Genomic DNA, 22,854 nt, shown 5'->3' with positions numbered 1-22,854 from the left:
CCTTTTCCTTCTTCCTTTTGCAAAGCGAAAGGCACTAGACCTGTTCACGTGATGCGAGTGACGTCAGTCCCTACCAGGTCGCGTGACCGACACCCAACCTTCCCACTACCCCGCCCCCGCCGCCAGAGCAGGAAATCTCGCGAGAAACCGCCTTACTATCAGAACTCACTGAGGTTACAAGGGAGTTTATTCTGTAGGGAAGGTGTGGCCCCGTGGCGGAGTTTTTGCTTTCATTCTGTTAACATTCATGGCCGAAGCAAAGGCCTGTGGGGATTGCCAGAGTCTGAGCAACCCAACCTAGAAAACGGCGGGGGGACGGGGAGGGTGAGGTGGCAGTCATATCAGAAGTGAAACGTGGCACGGCGGGCGTCGCCCCTCGCCGAAGACGCTGCGGGGGAGGGAGGAACCCCGCGCTGGGCGCCTAGGAGCAGGCGGCGTGGCTTCTGGTGGGTGGGCCCGAGCATCACCGGGAGGTGTGGGAGGCTGGGACCCTTCTCTGGAAACAGTCGACTACCCACATCCGGCCTCCGCTGTGTCAACACGGAGCCGCGCCCAGATGAAGCGCCTGCACCCCTCGCCCCTCCACCTAGGGCACCGAGGCTCGCGCGCCGGCTGGGGTCGGTCCCTAGAGCCCGGCGCCCCTAACCGGGCTGGGGGCCTCTGCGACCCCCGGCAGCAGCCCTCGGCAGTCCACGAGTTACCCCACATATTCTCGCTAAATCAGCCACACATTTAGGCAGGAGCCTAATTGCGGGTTTAACTAATTTTGACGTCTCGCCTCATTCACCTAAACCCTCTCCCGGCTTCTCCCCCCGCACGTCCTCCACCCACCTGGTCTCTCCCTAGACAGCTCTGCGCGTGTGTGAGACTCGGGGAGGGAGGCAAGGAGGAATCCACGAAGGGACAGTGTTAGAGTCGCTAGCAGGAGGTGTGGGACCAGCAAGAGGAGGCTTCGCGAGGGAGGGGGTGCTGCCAGGCGCCGGGGAGGAGGCGGAGGCCTGGGGACAGCAGACGAGGCTTCACCCGAGCCCAGCGCTTTTTCTTCCGCCGCGCAGTCTCGGGGCGGCGTGGGCTCGTGGGGAGCGCGAGGCAGCCGAGGTGCCCGCGGTTGGGAGGCCGGCCCTGGCGCACCCCGCGCCCGCGCCTGCTGACAGCTGCAGCTGGGCTCGAGCTGTCCGCTCTCGGCTCCGCGGCCTCCGCCCCCTCGGGCTCCCTCCCCTCCGCCTCTACCCCTCCTGCTCCGGTGCGGATCGTTTCGCAACTGCTCGCCGCTCGCCCCGTGCCCGGCTGTTTTTCCATTTCCCGGTCCCTCTTCTTGAGTACTTTGCCCCTGCATTTGAGGAGAGGGGCTGGAAAGGGGGCGGGTGGAACGACCGGAGGAGAAGAAGGAAGCGAGGCCCGGAGGAGGAGGAGGATCGGCGGACCGTAGGGAGGAGACCCCACGCCACCCTTTCTGGTTATCTCCCCTCCCGCCCCGCCCCTGCGCATACTCCCTCGCCGGCGAGCTACTTTCGGACGAGGAAAGTGAGGGCGGCCCTGGGTGACAGCGCCGCGGGACTAGTCCTGGGGAAGCCGCGCGTCTGCTCGCGTCTTGTCCGCCGCGCTCCCAGCCAGGGGTACAGCCCGGACCGAGGATGGCTTCGACTACAACCTGTACCAGGTTCACGGACGAGTATCAGCTTTTCGAGGAGCTCGGAAAGTAAGCGCCTTTGCCGGGCACCCTCACGTCCCCTTTCCAGCAGAGGGCGGGTCGCGTTACCCCCGACCCACCGGCCTCCTGCGTGGGGCGAGGGAATTTGGGAGACGGGAGGAGAGGGAGGAGGGCCCCTGGTGTGTCAGCTCGGAGGAAGGTGCTGTGTTAGTAAGAGGAAGGGACAAAGAAGGGGCAAGACCTTCCACCCCGGCTGTGGCCCATTCCGATAATCCTCAGCCCACCTTCTCCCGCTCCCCCCACCTTTCTGCACCAGAGACCTGGTGGATTTACGATCCCTGCAGTTGTAGCTGTCAACCTGAGAAGTGTGCGAGCGTGTGTGTGTGTATGGAGAGGAAACAAGAACCCATGTAAAATGCAACATAGATCATGTTTTCTGTAAATAGAGATGCCTTCTGCTTCGCAGGCGTGTCGGCCGTACGACCCACGTACGGATGAGAACTCGCAGCCACAGACGGTGCCATATTTATTGATGCCGAAAGTTCAACTTGGCGTAGAGTCTATTTCGCGTCCAGTAGTTGTTCTGTCCAGGAACAGGGCCACCCCAAGGAACTCGAACCCCTGTCCCATATCCACGATTATTCTTTGCACTAGATTACTCGCTCATCATCATCCTTCCTAGGATTTACGTGTACATCTTCGCATTCTCTGGGAGGATTTATTTATACAGGCAGCGGAAAAGCCCTTTGGTCACCGGGAGAGAGCTTCCCAAGGGTAGCCCAGTGTTGTATAAAACGACCTCCTACACCTGACTGGCAGAACTATTGTACTTGGTGATGTTAAGGAAGGGGACAGGAGACCTACTGAGAACCTGTGCAAAGAACCTAGAGGCCGAGCCGTGAACGTTAATTTATGTAGCATCAAACCCAAACCCAAATCCTCTGTCACTAGTTTCGAACATTGCTTAAGAAAGGGGCGCGTTTATGTGTGTGTTGTTGTTTTATACGGTTGAATTAGAGGACATGTAAATATCTTTTAAATGTAATGAAAATCATATCCTTATATATTTATGTTGTCTGCTGTTAAAACATGGAGAATATGTCGGAAGAGCAGCTTAATTCAAATCTCTCCCCTCCCCCAGCCCGAAACAGGGCACAGAGAAATCACCATAGCAGGATTTGTTAAACCCCACACAAGTGTTCCTAAGATTTATTTTAATGAAAACAATCACCATATTTACTTACTTAGAGCCACATTAATTTTATTTTTTCCTACTAAAATAAGTAGGCAGCTCCTCCTCAGCTCTGCTCTTTGCAGGGTTTCTTCTCAGAGCATTTGGTGCTGTGTTAGTGTGAAGTGTAAAATGTTTTCAAGTTTCATGTGCAAACAAGAGCCGTCGTAATTGGCAGTTCTCTTCATTTTGTTGATTAATAATGTGTGCTCCCAGTTAATGAAATCTAATTTTATTCTTCAACATTAAAGAAGGTCTCAGTTTCCAGGAAGAACGGTTCATTTTCTGGATATTACTATATGGTATACTGCTATTTGACAGTTCACTAAATTCAATAAAAATGCTCAGATGTGTGTTTTTAATAGAATATCAGAGCTGATTATATTGATGACCTGCTAATTATTGGTTTTCAGGGGGGCATTCTCAGTGGTGAGAAGATGTATGAAAATCCCTACTGGACAAGAATATGCTGCCAAAATTATCAACACCAAAAAGCTTTCTGCTAGGGGTGGGTATTTTCAATCACATATATATGTTACTTGTGTATTTGTCATGTTGGTTGTTCGTTTTGTTGTATGTTGGTTCTGTTGTATGTAAATATGTCATTTAGTTATAATTGTAGCCTTAGGTATCATGTGACATTTTGTGATTATTTCCTTCCTGAATGCCTCTTGGTCTGTACAGTTTAAAAATAAATGACCAAATACAATTGTTATTTGATAAATTGTTATTAAAATTCTATCTGTCCTGTGAGTAGTAGCATAAATAACTATTTTAAAGCAAATAAATGTCACTAAGTGCATTTTGCCTTTAGCTCCCCTGTGAAATAACTTTCAGAAAAACCCTGGAATGGAAAAATGTAAGTCTCACAACTGTCATTATTCCCTTTTGCTTTTGAGAGGAAAAATGGGTCATAACTCAGTTGAATCATATATTTCAATTGTAGTTACACTTGAACTTAATTCATCAAGGTATATTTAACAGTAATGGCGTTGGGAGGAAAATTTTATGGTTGCTATATTCTAGGAAATTCACCTTGATTTTGATGTTTCTGTGTGCAGACCTTTACTGGATCATCTGCAGTAAGGCTTCTCACTCATGTAATGTATTTTACACATGCTTTATAACCGCAAAGGTAATTCATACTCATAAAATAGCTGTTGACATAAGCAAAAAACTTGGAGGGGCCTCATTGCATTCTTTTTATTTTGTTGAACTCATGCAAAAGTACTTATACTGAAAGGGTAAGCATTCCAATTATTGTGAGCACGTGTCTAAGGTGTTTCCATGGGAATTTATGGCTTGATGAAATAAAAATGAAATTAAAATGAACAAAATGCCGTAGTGTAGGTCCATTACAGTGACCTGGTTTATTTTACGTAATGAGAGAAAAAATTCCATTAGAGTTACTTTTCCTTTAATTTGTCTTCTAAAAAGTGTTGCTTTCTAGTATCCTGGTATCATTGTGTCTGTCTCTGCCATGATTTTTTTTTTCTCTTTATTGCAGATTCTACTTTTAACGTGTACTTTAGATTTAGGTTGACATTTCAGTTTATTCATTTAAATGGGATTTTGTTGTGATTTCCTTCACCTGATTTTAATGAGTCTGAGGATGGTCTACCTGTTAAAGTAACCCACACCATAGATTCAGGACATGAGAACTAATGAGAAGCACATTATGCTCAATTACGTTCCCTTTCCCCACTTCTCTCTCCTCCACAGGAACATTTTTAACGGTAAAGGAGTTGCTAGACTGTAAATGACATTTTAGTGTTAAAAAGAAAAAAGAAAAAGAAAAATGAAAAAGTGTAGTCAAATTTTGTTCGGTGCTTATATAATTTCTTCCTGTGTGCTAGGTACTTTTGGCAGGAGTGGGGTATCAGTGCTTTTGGAGGCGTTACAACACCTATCCCATATCTTTCAATGGCTTTAAAGTTTCTCTCAAAATAAATCAGTCTTGTGCTTCATTTTTACTAATTTCTTAGTTAGAGTCATCCCTTTTCATCTACCACAGTTCATACTACCTACACCAGAGTGGCAAATACGCTGTCTCTGCTCACATACATTTTATTTTACTTTCTTTTGCCTCGAATGTATGGAAGATAAGTCTTCTCTAGCCTGATGGAGCTCCTTCTCCCTGCTACTCTGCTGATGTCCCTCACCTGCTCATACTCTGCTTTAGAGAACAATCTACTCCAAAGCCACCTTGCCCCTTCTGGATCTAATGATCCTTATTGTTCAAATTACATTTAGGGAAAGTAGTAAGGGTGAAGGGCTAACATGCATGCTTCTTGTTCTCCCTTTGCAATTTTCTTTTCTTGTGACTTTGGGCAAGTTTCTTAACCTACTGAAGAATGAGATGAAGAAGAAGGTGTGGGAACCAGATGCCCTGGATTTAAATTATGATTCCCCTGCCTATTATTTGTGTGATCTTGGGCAGTTTACATATTTTCTGTGAGCCTCAGTTTTCTCATCTGTAAAATCAAATAATAATATAACCCTTTTGTAGGGTTTTTGTGACAAGTAAGTGAATTAATGCAGCATAGAACAATGCCTGCTATGTAATATGCATTAAGTGAATATTAGCTGCTATTACCTCATTGGGTTGTTGTAAGGATCAAAGGAAATTATTTGTATGACACAACTTGAAAATCATAAATCCAGTGGCAGCCTTGATTTAGCTGTGAGAACCCAGTTTGAATCTTGGTTCTACTATTTAGTGTACTTAGTATGTAGATTTGGTTCAGTCACTTAACTTTTCTTGGTCTCAGGTGATTCTTCAGTAAAATGGGGGAAAAAAATCCCTATATGGTATAACGGGTTGTTTTGAGGATTCAGTGAATTTTATGAGAAATACTTCTTAAAAAGTGCAAAGTGCTGTGTCAATTTTACTTATTACTGCTCACCTATAAAATACTATCGTACTTTTCCTTCAAAATGTTCAATTTATTTTATATTGTCACACCAATTAGAGTTGTTTATAGAATATTTATACCTTTGAATGTATACATTTGTTAAACCTATACTGATAGTAAGCTATAAACTCTTCATGGAAGAATACCATGCTTTCACTTTTTAGTATCACATTCTACAGCCTTGAGGACATAGTAGGAGGGGATCAGTACAGAGTGACTCGTATCAAATGTGGCTATTAAATGATGTGTAAAGGAGTTAGATACCTAGTTCATTCCTAAGAACAAGCAAATACTGGATGTAAAGAAGTCTGTAAGGTAGTATACCAAGAGCACGTGCTTAAAAATATGAATTCTCCTTTCAAAGCACTCCCTTCCCAGAAGATAATGATCCTAAAAAACTTCTTTTGCAGAAAAAAATTTAAAGTAATTTCCCTAAAGGGAAATGTAGAATGAAATGCAAAACAGCATTTTTTCACCTTAAGGTAATGACTTTTTTTTTTTGGTTGCATATGGCAGTTTTTGTGGATCGTGTAACTTTTTGTGCAAATTTTTGTTTGTATTATTAGAAATGCCATACCTCTGTAAATCCAAGTTTTAAGCCTATTTGTTTTAAAGACCAAGCAGGTCCTTCAACTCCATGAAATAATGTTCTTTAAGTGTAACATTACAACTGAAAAAGAAAGGCCATTGTCAGTACATCTAAGACCATGAGGGAATTGCCAAAACTTTGGCTACATTCCTGCACAAATTTGCACCTCCAACTATACTGTCACCCATGCATTTTTCTGTGCTTAGATTTTAATGGATTTCCAGCAGACAGTTTCAGTTGCATTTCCTCTCAGCTGTTAGTCACACACAGCATATTTGGGAGACTCAGAGTCTGTTGAAGAATTTCTTTCCTTTTGCGTTAACACGTGCATGCAAAGAGCATTCATACTCTTTGCATGCACTCTTCATACATTCATACAGTACTGGTCAGATAGATAAGTACATTCATATATAATTTGACTTGTTTTTAAAATAAAAAATGGTGTAGAAATGTTTCAGTCATCTGATATTTTATATGTAATTTCTGTCCTCTAAAATTTTTTTTGTTAGCTAGGAATAGAAGGCGTGCTTAGTAAATGGTGGATAGTGGTAATAGAATTTTCTCATATTATTTCCATGAGAAGTAGAAATTATATCATTTTGATAAATTAGGTTAGTACTTAACAAATGCTAATTTGCCCTTCTCTTTCGATATTTTGTCTATTTTGACATTCTTATAACTGTAAGGTACTGTCAGATTATGTAAAGTCCATGAAGTACCGGGATTGCAGTTCAGAATCCAGTGGACTGATGGTTCTGGTGGCAGATGTCTTTGGAAACAGTACATGTGACTTATTTCACATTTTAAAGCCTCCCCGTGGTAAAAGGTTTTTTTATGGTACAACTGGCTTCTTGATGTTCATCTCCCAGTGTATTTTTTTGATCATTAGAAACCACTTCTTATTACATAGAGTCTGTGATATACCACAAGTCATTGTTTTGTAAAATATTATAAATTACAATAGAAACTTGAAATAATATATGCTATTACAAGTATATTTTACCTCTATTGCTAAAGTTAGAATGGGGTTTCATTTTATATTTCTGTAAAACTTCAGATATAATGCAAGTAAACTTTGATTTTGCTAGTTTTGTTAATTCCTAGATTGGTATTACTAGAACATGAATCAGGACTTTATAAACTGTTTTGACCATGTACAGAAAATTAGGTCTCAGCTGTGAAATCTGAATATTGCATGTATGTCCCTAAGTAGTCTTATTTATGTTGTAATAGGGATGTCAATAGCTAACTCTTGCTACATTGTTTTCTTTTTTTGGCATCCAGACAGTCAAGAAATTACTGTAATTTCTCAACCTTGTGGTTACTTGTCTTGAATTGGAAGTAGAACTGAGACGATATAGGTGAATCAAGTTGTTCTGATTATACATTATTGATTTGGCAATTTGGAACTAATTGGGCAAATGATACTGACTTTTGAAAAGTTTCTTGGCTCAAACAATATTTTCAGAAAACATTAGTAAATCATTTGATTTTTGTACATGGAATCTCTACAACTCTTCAATTATTGAGACCCAAAGTGGCATGTATCATCCTTATCATTTTAGTGTCCTTTGGTTATGTTTAGTTGTATTTACATTTACATAGGCTTTACTATTAAGTATTTATTTTTCTCTTTTGGTGAATAAAAATATTATTGATATTCAAAAGTAGGAGATAGAAAATAAACATGTATATCTATATTTCCAGGAAATAATGAAAATACTTTAAGTATTCCAGCATCATTAAGCAAGGCAAACTTAGGGAATGTGGTTGTCAGGTACTTCACTGTGATGTGAATAACTAGTATAACCTGTACCTGACTGATCGTTCAGTAGGAATTGAACACCCTGAGAACCTTGATTGTTTATACATTTAGATTAATACTTTTCATTTCCATTGAAATATTGAATCAATTCAATATAAAAACTAAAATTTAGTAATTACTTATTATGAGTTTTTTCAATGTTAACAATCATGAATTATTCTAAAGCACATAGTAGGATTTTCTTGGACATTTAACTTCTTTTGTTAACTCAAATTTTAATTAATTTTTAAGTCTTTTCCTTGGGCTCATACTGAGGTAGGCCAACTCCTAGTGTCTCTAGGGCTGGGTCAGTATTTTTTTAAAAAGTAAATACTCATTTATTGGGGTATAGTGTGTAGAGTTTTTTTTTTTTTTTAATAAATTATTGGCAATTGGTTAATGATTGTTTACATGGAAGGCTATTTTAAAGCTTTTAAATTATAGTAGTATCATTTAGTAAATTGTACTGTGATATATTAAATGGAGCCTTAGCAAAATATTTTTACTCTAAAATGTAATACCTTTATAATTTATATTTTATACTGCTTTATAGATTACTAAGCACATTCACAAAGGTGACCTCATTTTATGTTTTTATTTGATAAATATTTAATGATTAAAATTATTAAATTTTATACATCTACACAAATAGAGAGCATAGAAGACATAAATGGTGGTATAAGTCTAGCATGAATAAAGTGCTGTGGATTTTCAAAGGAGGGAAAGATTATTTCTGCCTAGGGAAATGAAGGAAGGCTTTTATATAAAATGGATTTAAATAAATTTTTAAAACCATAATGCAGATGGGGCTCAAGTACCAAAGTCTAAATAAACAATTTGGAGAGAGTGTTCAAAATAGTTTAGATATCTGATTATAATGAAAATGTTATTTTATTCATATGGTATGTTTATTGCGACTATTAGTAAGAAGTTATTTTTATAGTAGGAAATTTTTTAGGTGACAAAATTCTTATGATTCCAGTTAAAGTAGATATCACAATACTTCAGGTGAATTCATAGACCTTTCATCTGCCATAACCTGTCTCTTACTCTAGGATGCGGAAACTGGTAGGTTTGGAGGGGAGAGAGCACAGCTCTGTTTGTTGTTAGGTTTTGATTTTAAATATCAACTATTATAATTATACACAGTCACAGAACAACATCATCATTGACTTTTTTTAGTTAGGTGAACCCTTTTCTAATACTGCAATCTCCTTTTAAGACACTTTATTTAATCCACACTGCAGCATTCAGATAGACAATGTTATCTCCATTTTTAAATAGAGTTACTAACAGCCTCAGTGTTAGTAAATGGTAGAATCAAGAATTTCAACCCAGTTTTCTCTGGTTCTAAAAGCCTGGATCTTTCTATCATCACATCCCATTGATTGCTATTACAGAGAACTTATCTTAACCTTTCTGTACTGATCTGTATGTGCTTGACTCATCTCCCCACTAAACTTCAGGTTCCTTTATAAAAAGAACTATACCTTATATACATCTTTATATTCCCAATGCAATGTATGGAAATGAGTATTTATTTGGGGAAAATATATTTGGGGTTCCAACTTGTGAGAGAAGATAGTGTTTTTTGTTTGTTTTTTTTTTATATTATATTATATTTATTTATTTATTTATTTATTTATTTTTGGCTGTGTTGGGTCTTCGTTTCTGTGTGAGGGCTTTCTCCAGTTGCGGCAAGTGGGGGCCATTCTTCATCGCGGTGCGCGGGCCTCTCACTATCGCGGCCTCTCTTGTTGCGGAGCACAGGCTCCAGACGCGCAGGCTCAGTAGCTGTGGCTCACGGGCCTAGTTGCTCCGCGGCATGTGGGATCTTCCCAGTCCAGGGCTCGAACCCGTGTTCCCTGCATTGGCAGGCGGATTCTTAACCACTGCGCCACCAGGGAAGCCCGAAGATAGTGTTTTAACTGCTGCGGTAACATAAGATCAAAATGAAGTTTCAGAAGGCCTCGCCATGCTCTTTTGTGAAAGGAAAACGATGTAGTGAAAAATCTTATTAAAATGGTAGGAAAATGATTACAGAAGAATGAAATATTTTGGTGAGCTTCATTTATTAACTGATTAACATAAAGTTCCTAGGATTACTTCTTCTAAATGATTTACTTAAAACTCAGCCCTTAGCCAAAACTCAGAGAAACCTGCTCAGAAAGGCATTCTCCTCTGCCTCATCTTGTTAGGCCAGTGAAGACTGGAAGACGAATGTGTGTTTCGTTGTTTCTTCTTGGACAGCACTGTTGTGTGTGTCAAACTCATTCAGAAGTATGGCAACTGAAAGGAAAATACAAACTTAAGTTTTTTATTTGTTGGAAAAATAACTCGTGGGTATAGCAAGTAGTATAAAGATATATGTATAATATTGTTATGTAATATTTATATACAGTTAATTGTTCTACCTAAGGTTCTCTACTTTTTGTTAGATTGCACAGGGATTAAAAAAATTTGTTACATAAAATTTGATATATGCAATTATGCATATTTAATTATAAAACAGTAATCAAGCACCTAGTAAACCTCCACCCAACTTAGTAATTAGAACATTCCCTTTACTTTTGAAGCTGCTTGTGTGTTCTTGCTGATTCCCATCCCTTGCCTCATTCTAAGAGTTAATCACTATCCCTAACTTTTTTGGGAGAGCTACCTCTTTTATTTCCCTATACTCTGGGACTTTTTAATTAACTGGTTGATCTTAGTCGATGAATCAGGTGCCAATGGAAAAACTATGCACTTATTACCTAGGTGAATTGTATTTTATTTTGAGTTGTATGTGTATAAATCATGGAATAAACTGCATTAATTCTCATATATTAATATATAATCTTACCCTCTCCCTTAAGGCTAGGGAAGGCTTAAATTATTTGGAATTTTTTTAGTAACAGGAAATTCCTTTTGAAGAAATTTCATTTATGATGTTGTATACACATTGAAATCAGTAAGAGTAAGTTGTATAAAACTAACTTATTAAAGGTAAATGTAGTAAGTGAAAATTAATCAGATTTTTATTCTATCTTATAGGGAAGTTATAGAGAGTTGAGATATGTCACATTATGGCATCAGTGTTTAAATTAAAATTTGATGTTTTGGTAAAGAAATACTTTTGCAATTTTTGGAGACTATGTTATAGATAACTTAAATTTCTGCTGAAGTGTATTCACTAGTAATCCAGGCCCAAACTCTCCACGTCCCCAGTGGACTCATCAATTTTCTCCTTCTGTGAATGGCACCATAATTTCCCCAGGCTTTCAGGAAGGCTTAATTCCTTTCTTTTCCTTAACCAGTCTTTTCCTTAACCTATCTCAACTCCTTTGCCTTCTCTTCTTTCTCACCATTCTAATTTGAGCTTTCTTTTCCTCTTAATTCAACTCTTTTAAATAGCTTCTTACACAGGTTTCCCAGCTGATAGTTGCAACAATTTTTATTCATTTAGTCACCTCATCATTAGACCTCTAAGTACCCACTGTGCTGAGCATTTGCTCAGATCTAGAGATGGACGTGAAAGGTAGAGATTCTGCCCTCAGGTATTTCATGGTCTATTAATGTGGATGCTGGCCTGGTAAATACAGTATACGGAGCTTTTAAGGGCTGTAATAGAGGTATTCACAGGGCCTTCAACGGAGATACGGTTGGAGGTGGTTGGTATCACAGATTTCATGAAGAGATTTATGTGTGAGATTGTGTTTAGAATGATAAGTGAGCCTGTTAGAAAAGAAGGAGAAATGGTTGGCCAGGCAAAGTAAAGCAGCATGTTCAAAGGAAGGGAAAAAGTCCGGCCCCACCCTGCAGGTGGAATGAGTACACCTAGTACTGTTGAACTACTCTCTCCTTTAAGACCCAGTTCAGGTGCTGCTTCCTCCAGGAAGCCACCCCTGACTTCCTCTCCACCCCTCCTTCCCTTCTCTAGCCAGATGTGATGATTTTTCTCGTCCTTTGCGTAGCTTTTTCATGTTTCTTTAGGAGCTTGTCACATCTCTCCACTTGTATTGCAGTTATTTATGTTGTAGCTTTCAAGCATCTTGTGGACATTTTTAAACTTTGAATTTGTGCCTGGCACAGTAATTACAATATTGCGTATACTTGTCAATGTTTGTTGAATGAGTGGACAGATGAATGGGTGAGCAAATAAGATTCTGTCTTTTGAAATAGACCTGTGATTAACAGAGTCCTATGACAGATAAAATAAATGAAAATTGAGCTAAGATTTCATGTCAGGTGGCATAAACTAACTGAATAAATTAATTCCCAATTATTCACAATTCCCTAATTATTCCATTAGCTTTCAGATGACAAATTATTCATTGGAAAGAATTTTGTATAATTCAGTAAATTTTTGAGCAACTGCGTACAAATTCTCATTGCTTTTTTTTTTTTTTAAACCATGTAATGTAAAGTGGCTCAATAATAAGGGGTGACATTTTCATTGTCTGTGTGTCCATCAGTATCACTTCAGAAATGTCAGATTCATGTCATCATTAAATTTTTAAAACATGTTTGGATTTAAAAATTTTTGATCCATTCTCCAGAGGTGGTTACTTTTTCACTTAGCTTTTAACAAAGCTCACTTTAAAAAGCATTTTGGTGATACTTTATAGAGTTTTGGATATACAAATCATGGATATTATTTGCTTAGAGTAATTATTTGATTTTTTAGTAAAGGCAGTTAGAGGCCAGCTGTTATAATTGCTCTGTCTGTCAATTCTGAAACTTGGTAGAAGGACTGGGAAGTGTACTTGTTTCAATATTGGAAAACAGAACACATATTTTAGAGCACTTATTTGTATTTCCTCTTCAAGGAACTTTTCTTGTGTGATATGTTACAGGAAATTGGGGATTTCACAATTCTATAACTTTACAGTGTATATCATATATATATTTTAGAAAATATGCTCTTTTCATAAAAGCATTTCAATCATATTTTTAAATGGCAATTTAAAGGCCAGATGTGGCGGAAGTGATTTGTGAAATTAGTTCAGCTGAACATTCTGGCCATTTTGTAGAAACTTTATTTATAATGAATCTTTTATTATTTTAGTAAAGCAAATTGCATATGCTTTTATATTAAAGATTATATATTCATATTTGTTACAGAGAGAAATGTACACTTTGGACATACCTCTGAAATACTTTTTAAATTATTTATTACCAACTTGGATAAAAACACTTAAAAATTATATAAAAATATATATTCTAAATACAGAATCAGGGAAGTACAGAAAAATAGAAAGAGGAAGACACATTCAAAGTTATTACCCCAAACAATCACTGTTACTATTTTGTTTTCTTTCTTTTTTTCTTCTTAATTTGTCAGAATACTAGACTAAAATACACAATTTTGTGTCCTGCTTTTTTGCTTAATGTTATAAAATTTCCCTCTGTGACTACAAATCCTTTGAATTACACTTCACTAAGTAAAGCATCAGTTTTAGTATTGCTAGTTTTTTTTAAAAAGTTCATTCTTTGCTATGATAAATGACATGATAGTAAACATTGTTTTGTTAAACTTTTTCATATTTCTAATTCTTTTCTTAGGGGATATTCATAAAGGAGAATTAATGGGTTAGAGGATTGAATTATCAAAATTCTTGATAAATGTTGCCAGATTGCATTATGCAAATGTTGTACATTTCCACCAATAACATTTAAGTATGCTAGTAAAACTGAATTTTGGGAAGCATGATTCTAAATTTCAATTTCAATTTTTTTAAATAAATTTATTTATTTATTTGTTTGTTTTGGCTGTGTTGGGTCTTCGTCGCTGTGCACAGGCTTTCAGTTGCGGAGCGGGGGGCTGCTCTTCGTTGCAGTGCGCAGGCTTCTCATTGTGGCCTCTCTTGTTGCGGAGCACGGGCTCTAGGTGCCCGGGCCTCAGTAGTTGTGGCACGTGGGCTCAGTAGTTGTGGCTTGCAGGCTTAGTTGCTCCGCAGCATGTGGGCAGCATGTGGGATCCTCCCGGGCCAGGGCTCTAACCCGTGTGCCCCGCATTGGCAGGCAGATTCTTAACCACTGTGCCACCTGGGAAGCCCTCAATTTCAATTTAACAAAAGAAGAGTTACCTTGTTCCACACCCCCTGCTAGGTAAACAAAAGTACAAAGATAAGGGCCTTCATTTCAAGGTGAAAGAGATGTGGAGTCAAGTATATTACCAGGCAGGTTGATAAGTGTCACAATTGAAGTATATTATCAGGCAGGTTGATGAGTATCACAATGGAAGTATTTACTCATTCTGGGGTATAAGGAAGTAACTGGGTTGTTGAAAGGTAAGGAAAAACTTACTAGAGGAGCTGATCTTGGGACTGGGTTTTGAAAATGACCACTTTTGAATTTAAAGATGGATAGAAAAGATATAATAGGATATTATTAAAAAAATTAATGAGAAGCAAAGAAATCGTTAAGTGCCAATAAAGAGTGAACTGGAAAGTAGATAAGTATTTTTTAACCCTGAGTGGTCAACTTACTGTATATAACGTTTCATGAAAGCATGCAAAAATTGATGAAAAGAGATGGACATTTTTTCTTTCAGTGAATCATTTAAGTGCAGCAGGATCTGTTAGAAGGTATTAAATATGTTGGGTTTTGGGGATTTTACAACCATGAGTCATTAGGGATGAACAGCTGATACGAGAGGAATAACAACTTATCTACCTCATATTTTGTTTTATTTAGCTTTGAGGCAAATACAAAAAAAAAAATTTGAGGGACTGAGTGAAAGATGAAGGACAGGAGGATAATTAGAGTTTTTAAAAAAAATCAACCAATATTAAAAGTGCCCTAGGGAATCCCATTTGTGTTTATAAACAAGAAAAACTAGATGGTTTCTGCAGTTGTGCTATTGGATGAATAACTTGTTAAGAAAATGCAGGTTTTGGTTCAAAGCCAAAGGTAAGTAAGATGTCTAAAAATGGTATTGACATTATTCACTGCCTGAATTCCCAGTGTCTAGAGTAGTGCCTGGGACCCTTCACAGATATTTACTGAACAGATGAATGAATAAATGACTCCCAAACTACATCATATTATGATAAATGAATACATATTTAGGGACCCAGAACTTTTAGCAGTTAGATTTGTATACACTATACTCTTTTAAGGAAAGCCCAAAATTAACAGATTAATTCTGTGATATGATATATAATTTAGCACAAGCTGATAGTAGAAAATAGTCATTTATTCCCTTCACTTCAATAATGGAAAAAATCTCTCATTCACTTAGAAGACAACTTCAATTTAAATATTTAACCTCCCTAGCTAGGCTTAACCCTGCAATATTTTCCTCCTATTTTTTTTAAGGGAACTTAGCATCTATAAAACATTTTAATTTGTAAGATCTCCCCAGTTTTGTTAATATTAAGGGCTATGTAACTTGTAGTTTAAAGGGGGGCTATATTGTTTTATTCTCTCTCTATATATACATATAGATATATGTGTATATATATATATATAAAATTTATAGTAGAATTTTTTTGTTTTGGGGTAGGAGCTTTGTGGAGGAGAAAGCCTTCTATTGACTTCAAAAACAGTGACTCAAGGTTGGTATAGTCGTTAGAAAGTAGGGTGGGAAAAATCCTAATTCCAGTTTGCAAGCAGAATTTCAGGGTCAAAGTCTACTCCTGTTATCTGAGTGTAGGGCTCCTGATTTCAGGCCAGTTTTCATTTAGGCCAGTTTTCATTCTAGTAGAATTGGAGAAGGAAAAAAAAAAAAAAGTATCAGAGAACTATTGAACTCCTATAAATGTAAATAGGATTGAGGCCTACTTTCACTAGTATTTATGTGTTTTGGAAATTATTTTTGGAAATAAATATTCTTTGGATTGACTTTGCCCCCTGCTTCCTGTGTATTTTATGATCAGGAAAAGGGATAACAAAATTTAATTGTTAACCTTAAGTCTCTTTGAAAGAAAAAAATATCCTATCTCATCTTGACAGAGAACCAATGATTGGATTACTTACAGTGCTGTCTCCTCTATTTAGTGCTAATAATCACAGTATCCATAATCTGCCAGTGACATAGTATAGAGAAGGCCCTAGGACTTGAACAGGGATGGCTAAAGGATCACTGAGATAGTTAATCTTTTAAAGTAATAATGATTTTTTTTAATGAAATTAATGTCTGTTGACCTTTTGCAAACTTTGAGAAACTATTTTAGGTAGGAGACTTTATGTTTTAGAATAATCTGAACCAACTAAATCCAAATTTAGAGATACCAGTATTAGAAATATACAGTGAACACACACAGAGTCAGCCTTAAAAATAGCACTTAGCTTTGAGAGGATAATTTCTCCTCCATCTAGCATATAAATGTTTCATTCAGACTGTTTATAGCAAGCTTTGGGGAAGAAAGGTGGAGGGAAGTGAGAAATGAGTCTTTTGAAAAATTCTTGTAGCTCATAGTAATGCTTGGTTAGCGTCTTTCATTCAAGGATCTGAGACGTCCCCTGAGTCCCACAGTACTTCTGCAGTGTGGGTGAGGGACACTTGGGGACTCTTGTGCCCTGTGCTGTGAGGCCTGTCCTCCCGAGGGGCATGTTGCAGCTGTTTCATAATGCACACCCCATTCCCTCCTGGGCCCCGGAGTGGAGGAGCCAGCATTATCCAGCTGAAATAGCAGAGGGATTTAGAGAGCAAGGAGCGAATTACCTGGGCTGGAATTGGGGTAGGTCTCTGGGTCAGTAACCCTATTCCTATAAAGATGTTCTATCTTTAAAACATTTTATATCCTGCTTTTTTATCCCCAAGAAAGTAAAGTCTGTCTCTCTTTTCCTCTGTATGATTATGTACCTTTGGGAGCTTAACATTTAATAATGAAGAATACGATAGCCTATATCTACTCTTGATGAGGAAAGAAAGCAAGGTTAGCGTTTTCCCTAAAAGATGTCAGAACTCTTTGCATTATGCCTGTCAAAAGCCAGCTGTAGGAGGCATGAAAATAATAAAATACGCTCAGTTCCCACAAAAAAACTTATAGCATGGTTTGGAGAATAGGAGACACACATAAATGATTACAGAAAAGATAAAGATGAGTAATAAAACAATGTAGTATGATAATTCAGTGCACCTAGTAGTGACATTTAGTTGCGGAAGCAAGAAAAGTAACACTGAGGAAGTAGAAGTTAAGATGGATGGGAGGAAGGAAAAAGGATAAAGGACACAGGGGTGCAGAAATGTTTGGGCAGAAGATAGAGAATCTGTGGGAAATCAGGAAAAAAAAAAAACTTGTAAACGTATGAAGGTCTTTGATTGCCAAGTTGAGAATATTGTCTTAAATACAGTGGTGACACTTTAAATAGGTCATCTAAGACATTACTGGGCAGCAGTGAGTAAGAAGGATGGATTGGCTTAGGGTGTAAGATGCTGAAATTCTGAAACCTTAAGATAATGAAGGATAAGGCTGACTAGGGTTTCAAGTTGAATCATGGGGAAAATTGTAACTTTCATATAACAAACTGAGAAGTCGAAATCAAGAACTGGTTTTAATGAAGGAAGATGATGAATTGACGTGTGTTTAAGCTGTATATTCAGGTTGAAATATCTAAAAGACCATTGAAAATTGAGCGTGGTCCTTCACAAAGGGACTGGAGAAGCAGCGCAGTATACTGTATAGGTTAAGAGCATCTGCTCTGAAATCAGATCGCCAAGGTTCAAGACCTGTCTCTACCAGTTCCTAGTCCTTGTGACCTTGGGTGAACTTCGTTACCTCTCCAAGCCTTGTTTGTTTGTTTGTTTCTTTGTTTTTAATCTATAATAAACTGCAGTAATCAGTTTAGCTGCTATTTGTGACTTGTCTGCACAGAGATGACGTGCTAGTGGAAAAGATCACAAAGGAGAGAAGATAGAAAGGAAAGAAAAGAGAGTCTAGGACGGTGATGGGGGGGGAATACCTGCATTTTCATGGATGAAAGGGGGAAGTAGGATTAGTTTAAGAGAAGTGAAGGGATATGTCAGAAAAGGAAAATGCAGTGCTTTGAACTCAGAGAATTTTTGCAAAGGAGGGGATGGCTAGTGATGTTCGATGTTACAGAGAAATAGAAAGAAATGAGGACCAAGAAAAGGCCTGGGTTTCCCAGACAGCAGAATTTCCGTCATGTGAGCGAAGCAGTCATGAGGATCAGGCTGGTCTGTTATTCATCTTCACATCCTCGTAACTGAGCATGTTGCCTGAAATATAATTGGTATTTAATAAATATTTGCTGAATGGAGAAAGCAAAAAAACCTCTTTCTTCGGATTAAAGAATAAATGGAGACAGCATGTAAAACCTTGCTGGTTTAATAAAATAGGAAAAGAGAGACAGACATACATGCCGAGGGGTAATTTCAGGGATTAACCCAGTCAAGGGAATTAACTTTGGTGATAAGTAAAACTGAAGCTTATTTGAAGGAAGAGGGAAAAGAATCACTAGAGAATAGAAAGACTGATAATGTAAGGGAAGAGGGTAAAATTTGGGGGGTTGAGTCCTGGAGACTTGGGTGTGTGTGGGAAAAAGACATTCTTCTTCTTCAGGGGGCAGCAGGAGAAGATTGCACAGATGCTAAGGCATTTGGACTGGAGAAGAAGACGGTTAACAGTTCAGCTGAGAATAAGAGAATAGAAGTAGGATTGAGAGCTTAGAGAGAACAGAATTGGGATGGTCTTTGGGGATTGTAGAGAGGGGTCCCCCAAAAGCAGTGCGCAGTGGATCATTAGCAGGTACAGTGAACACGGCCTTGAAACTAGGCCCAAACTGCCTAGGGCTTCACAGGGTGAGGTGGGATTCTGGCACTTTTTAAACATTTAAGGAGGAAGGTTTCTTTTTCTTTTGCTTTTCTGTTTTGTTTTTTTTTTTTTAACATTAATTTTCTTTAATTTGTACAACTAGTAAGAATAGAATTTAAGTCCAACCCTAGGTAATAGCAAAAGCCCTTGCTGTTGTCATTCTATTATGTTCTTTGTACGGTACATCTGGCAGGACACAGGAGGTGGGGAGGAAGTTAGAAAGCAGAAAATTGGGAAGAAAATTTTATTCTACAGGAATGAAAGCCACAATGATACCATTTTGGAATGTTTGGTAGCAGATTTCTCTTTCTACCTGAAAGGGAAGCCTGGGGACTCTTCAGTTCACAATCTAAATTAGCTATTTCCCTAATTTCTATCAATTTTTTTCAGTTTCTCTACATAAACAAAGACTCTGCAGGCAGCTTTTAATGTTTGAGTTGTCCATAATTTCATCAGTAGGAAAGCACTGCTTATGGAGGAAAATTATTACAGATCAGGAATATGAAATAAATATTGTTAAGACATAAGCTAGTTCATCCTGGATGTATTATTACCAACCTTTAATAAGGTTTATCATCACGAACACTCAATTTTATGTGCCTTTGCTTACTTTCCTATATGCATATCTCTAGTTCATTGACTCTGATGATAAGGAGTTTTGGTTAGATAAGTTTTCCCAAAAGCATTGGTATAGTGAATAATTTTCTTAAAAGTTTGTGTCATTTTTCTGTTTGTTTTCCTAAGTTCACTACAAAGGCAATGAACCCAAAGATTGTAATTGTGGTAGATGTGATCAGAATGTGTTTCATTTTTTTCTTCTTGCATCAAATACTTTTCCACTCCCTTATTCATTTCCCAGTTCTTTCTCCCTTTGCATGTTACTATGATGTTTAGTATATAATTACTCCTACTTTTCTCTCCCTCTACCACCTGATTTCCCACAAACGACATTGTGTCTTGAGTTTGGACTTCTAAGTTCTAGAAAAGAAGACATCTTTACACCATTCTGAGTTACTCGCTTTTGTCTAATAAATGGAAATTTGAGGTCTTTTATGCTGAAGTTTTTGTAGCCCTGGACTTTGTTTCTCTAGTTCCCAAGGGATCTCATGTCTTATTTTACCCCCATTACATCAGTCATCATTCATTCACTCATTTACTGAACACACATTTATTGAGCAGCTACTGTGGGTGGGCATAGTTCTAGATTCTAGAAATACAGGTGTGAGCACACTTGGTATGGGAGAGGCTGGAGGAGCCATTTAGATAGGAAAGTGACATACAGTGCTATGAAGTAAATAAACCAGGGCTATAAGTTAGTGACCCCAAATGGGGTTACTTTGGATAGGCCTCTCTGAGGACATTAGCATTGAGCTGAGACGTTAATAATAAGAAGCAAACTGAGAAAATGTGAGAGAAGAACATTCCAGGCCAAAAGACCAAGGTGACAATGAGCTTACTAAAGAGTAGGAAGAAAGTCATCAAATCTGGAGTGTAATTAGCCAGGAGGAGAGACGTACACAGCACAGTGATCTTGGGAGGTGGGCAGAGGGCAGATTGGATAGAGCCTTTTAGCCAATATTAAGGAGTTTGAATCTTATTTTAAAGCAGTGGTAAGCCATATTGAGGATGTGGATCAGGGAAGTGATATGACCAGATTTTGTCTTAAAAATCTCTGTCTGGCTGCCATGTGGAAAAGAAATTGGAAGGATGTGTGAGTGAAAACAAGACTAGTTAGGAGACTCTTGCAGCCTATGGGAGATGTGAAAGAGGCAGTAGATATGGTGAGAAGGATGTATTTTGGAAGGAGAAAATATAGGACTTGCTGATGGAAAGATTGTGAGGTGTGAAGGAAAGTGAACAGGCATGACTACTAGATTTGTAGCCAAATCAACTCTCCAAAGGTGGTGCTATTAACTGAGATGCGAAATAGTAGAGTAGAATTAGATTGGGGTGGAAAATCAAGAGTTCACGTTTTGATGTGTTAAATGTGAGATTCCTCATTCGCCAGAGAAACCTCTTACCTATTAGCAGTTATTCCCTGTTCCCACCTTTCCTTCTTTCCCCTGCCAACTCCAGGCAACCACTAGTCTACTTTGTATTTCTATAAATTTGCTTATTCTAGGCATTTTATAGACATATAATCATACATTATGTAGTCTTTTGTGACTGGCTTCTCTCATTTAGCATAAGGTTTTCAAAATTCATCTATGTTGTAGCATGTTTTATTGTTGACTAATGTTCCATTGTATGGATATACCACATTGTGTTTATACATTCATCAGTTGACGGGAATTTGGGTTGTTTCCATTTTTTGGCTATTAGTATAAATAATGCTGCTATGAACACTTGTGTCCAAGTTTATTGTGAAAACCTATGTTTTTATTTATCTTGTATATGTTCCTAGGACTGGAGGAAATACTGTACACACACAAACACACATTCAAGAAATACAAAATAGTTTATGAAAAAGATAGTACCCTGTAGTGTACTATAGGAATTATTGATTTACTAATCTGATTAATTTTCATTATAACATATGTGCATGTAACACATAGGTAAGAAAGTATTGTAATTTAGATAGATTTTTTTTTATATAAATTTATTTATTTATTTTTAACATGTTGGGTCTTCGTTTCTGTGCGAGGGCTTTCTCTAGTTGCGACAAGTGGGGGCCAGTCTTCATGGCGGTGCGCGGGCCTCTCACTATCGCGGCCTCTCTTGTTGCGGAGCACAGGCTCCAGACACACAGGCTCAGTAGTTGTGGCTCATGGGCCCAGTTGCTCCGCGGCATGTGGGATCTTCCCAGACCAGGGCTCGAACCCCTGTCCCCTGCATTGGCAGGCAGATTCTCAGCCACTGCGCCACCAGGGAAGCCCTAGATAGATCTTTTGATGTGTGAAAAAGAAATGGAAGTAGAGTTTCAGAGTAAGAAAGTGAATTATGACAATCTTCCTTTATGTATGAGGAATAGAGACATCATACCAATTCAGAAGGTCTTTGTTTAACCATTATTTTAAATTAGCTGTGCCCAGAGTTGAAAGGAACATCTGTTTCACGTCAAAGAATCATCAATCCAACCTGTCTATTCCTGTATGATCTCCTTACTCATGTCAACTATTACTGGAAAGAATTTGGCCTGGGGATCTTTATTTGTATCATGGATTTTTGTTAGAATATTGATGCAAATGGGTATTTTTCTTTTGATTGAATGGGAAGTGTGGTAATATTCTTACACTAGACCCACCCCTTCCTGTTACCCCTTTGTAGGAGAGGTGTCTGTTTCTGCACATTACTTGCCAGGCTGTGGCAGATACCCATAGTCTTGTGGACACTGGTATAAAATTTGCTAGATATTTTGCTTTTGTGGTGGAGAGCTGTTTTGAGGAGTGACTGGGGGGCTGGGGGTGCTGAGAAGAAGTGGGCTGAAGTTGCCTTTCACTAAAATCCCAGATTAGCTTGATAATCAGTGAGAAGTTTCCATTTTCATCTTTTAAATTGAAGAGTGAATTTAGGATTCATTAAAGGCCTAAGAAGGCTGCCTCTCTTTCCCATGAAATTTGAGTGATGAATTTCACTTCTCTTTTGCAGCATTGTATTTTCTTGATCTGGCAATGCAAGATTAACGCATCTGTGGATTATTTTCATGTATTGTGCTTCTAAGTGCTATGAACAGTTTCAGGAATGAAAAAGAACGAAGGAACTTTTTTTTTTTTTTGGAAGGGGTATGCTAATTCAGTTAGTATTTATGTTTACAACATTAAAAACCTACTTTGCATTAATGGTGAGACATTTGTTGGATGGTTCTGTATTGCCATATATATTTACAATTTGATGGCTGTTTCCAAGTGAATTGATAAGCATTGTTCCCCACATTACATCTTTCATAAAATGCTTTAATTAG

At 38.3% G+C, this 22,854-nt stretch overlaps 1 protein-coding gene across 17 annotated transcripts in view; it reads left to right on the top strand.

The window, feature by feature from the left end:
- The first annotated feature begins 245 nt into the window (after positions 1 to 245).
- The window catches only part of CAMK2D (calcium/calmodulin dependent protein kinase II delta), a 285,667-nt gene continuing 263,058 nt past the window's right edge, over positions 246 to 22,854 (top strand). For 2 of the 17 annotated variants that reach the window (XM_082389668.1, XM_082389669.1), the window contains exons 1-2: positions 246 to 1,699; positions 3,296 to 3,390. In XM_082389668.1, the coding sequence (XP_082245794.1) occupies positions 1,635 to 1,699; positions 3,296 to 3,390 (160 nt within the window). In that variant the 5' untranslated portion in view covers positions 246 to 1,634. Of the gene's footprint in view, positions 1,700 to 3,295; positions 3,391 to 3,716; positions 3,742 to 22,854 lie in introns of those variants that run through there. The other 15 variants (XM_082389670.1, XM_082389660.1, XM_082389673.1 and 12 more) reach the window with 13 other exon arrangements.

Source organism: Balaenoptera borealis (assembly GCF_965194805.1).
Source record: "Balaenoptera borealis genome assembly, chromosome: 4".
NCBI lineage: Eukaryota > Metazoa > Chordata > Mammalia > Artiodactyla > Balaenopteridae > Balaenoptera > Balaenoptera borealis.
This window is presented reverse-complemented; position numbering and strand designations above follow the sequence as displayed.